Below are 1818 nucleotides of genomic sequence, written 5' to 3' on the forward strand. Positions count from 1 at the left end.
CCGGCTGGCCGCCCAAGCAGGTCTGGGCTGCTTGGAGCAGGATGTACCTCTGTGCAAACACATCCTGCGACCGTCACGCTGCCCCGCACCGATACCTCAGCCCATGGCGTCCCCAGGCACGCGTCCCCGCTGCTGCCCTGCTTCAGCACTGCACGCCGGTGCCAGCCCTCGCCCGCATAACGACGTGGTGGCTGGCAGCCGCTGCCGCCGGCCTCGATCCCCGTCAGATCCCGGTTCACCTCCAGGAGAACGGACATTTCAGATAATAAATGATTTTAAAACCTCCTCTCATTTCCTCCAGCCAGTTTCCAAGCTTTGTCTCAGTGACAGGCCCTGCAGGAGGTGGTGTCATGTCCCCAGGGCGATGCAGCCCCCCCACTGCCCACTCTGCTGCCGTTCCCTGGGGGGATGAGGATGGATGGGGGCATTGGCCATTCTGGAGGGGGGAACGACAGTCCTGCTGCATCCATCCCACCTCCTGCCCGGGAAGTTTCAATCATGTCTGGTCGCACCAGCTGCTTTTTTTATCCCTCATCAGCCAAGTAGGTCATGATCCAAATTCCTCAAGAGGGGGTGGTGAGGCACTTCCAGAAAATAATAAAACCAGTTACAGGGAGGTGTTACAGGAATTTTAAACCAGGGAGATGTAAAGAGCTGGTGCCTTGGCAGGGACACGTTGGGAGGACGTCACAGCGAGGGAACATCTGCGGGGAGACTCCCCAGGCAGAAGCCTTCTCACTCGCTCCTTTAACCCTTCAGAAATGGGATGTTTTACAGCACCGTGCCGTGCAGAAGTGCTGAGCAGCAAGCTGAGAGGAGACCCCACAGCTCCCCTGCCCCAGCTTTCCCTTCCCCTGGGGTGGAAGCCAGCTCGCAGCAGTGATGCTGTGCCCAGGGACCAAAACCACCAGCACCCACCGACAGGTAGGTGTCAGGATGGGGGGGTCTCCCAGGGTCTGCCCCCCCACCGGCTGTACCCTGTGCCATGACCCCCGCCAGGACCACGACCTTTGTCGTGCCTCCCTTGCTCAGCCAGCACCGCAACGCTCAAGAAAAAGGCAAACGGCAGCAAACGGGGAGAAACACAGCATCCTCAAAACATCAGTATGTCCCAAATCCACACCAGGATCCATGGACACCCCATCTCCATCCAGCCGGAGCACGCTCCAGAGCTGGGACTGCCCTCGCCCTGCACCGAGCTGCTCCAGCCTCGAGCATCCTCCACCGCCGTCCTTCGCTAGCTCGGCTCCTATCAGCTGGACCACAAACATCCTGCTTTGGCTTGCAGCTGTCGAAGGCTGCCAGCGCTGTCTTGGTAGCATAGGAGAGCCCCTCAGGCAGGCAGAGAGCTGCCCGGATGCTCTCTGCTACCACGGAAGAATATTCTGTCAGGAACTAGCCCAGCTGGGCCGACACGGGCCAACCCGACACCTCTTCTAGCCCTGCCACCAGCTCCCACGCGGCACAGCAAAACATCTCCCTCCTGCACCTCGCCCTTCCGTGACCAGGCAAAGCCGTGGGGTTGTTCCTTTGCAGGACCAGCACATACCAACCCCAGGCACTGCTGGAACCTCCTTCCCTGCGAGCCCGCGGACCTGCACCCCGCACACGGAGCGTCCCCCAGCCCAGCACTCTCTGCTGGTCCTTCATCCACGGCAGTTTGCAGGAGGCGCTCACATTCCCACCCCCTTGTCCATCACAGTGCCACGGCTGCATCCCACGCAGAGGACGGCAGCTCGCTTCCGAACGCGCGGTTTAGCCTGGTGCATCCCCCAGCATCCCCCAGCGGGGTCCAGGGCTCCAAGCCCCCCCGGCCCT

At 61.3% G+C, this 1818-nt stretch overlaps 1 protein-coding gene across 1 annotated transcript in view; it reads left to right on the top strand.

The window, feature by feature from the left end:
- The window catches only part of LOC104465594 (prostaglandin G/H synthase 1-like), a gene marked incomplete at its 5' end in the record, with an annotated part of 6055 nt that extends 5875 nt beyond the window's left edge, over window positions 1–180 (top strand). The window contains 1 exon segment of the mRNA XM_010078711.1: window positions 89–180. Coding sequence (XP_010077013.1) covers window positions 89–180 — 92 coding nt within the window.
- Window positions 181–1818: the final 1638 nt, after the last annotated feature.

This window comes from Pterocles gutturalis, unplaced genomic scaffold, assembly GCF_000699245.1.
Source record: "Pterocles gutturalis isolate BGI_N339 unplaced genomic scaffold, ASM69924v1 scaffold13718, whole genome shotgun sequence".
Taxonomy (NCBI): domain Eukaryota; kingdom Metazoa; phylum Chordata; class Aves; order Pterocliformes; family Pteroclidae; genus Pterocles; species Pterocles gutturalis.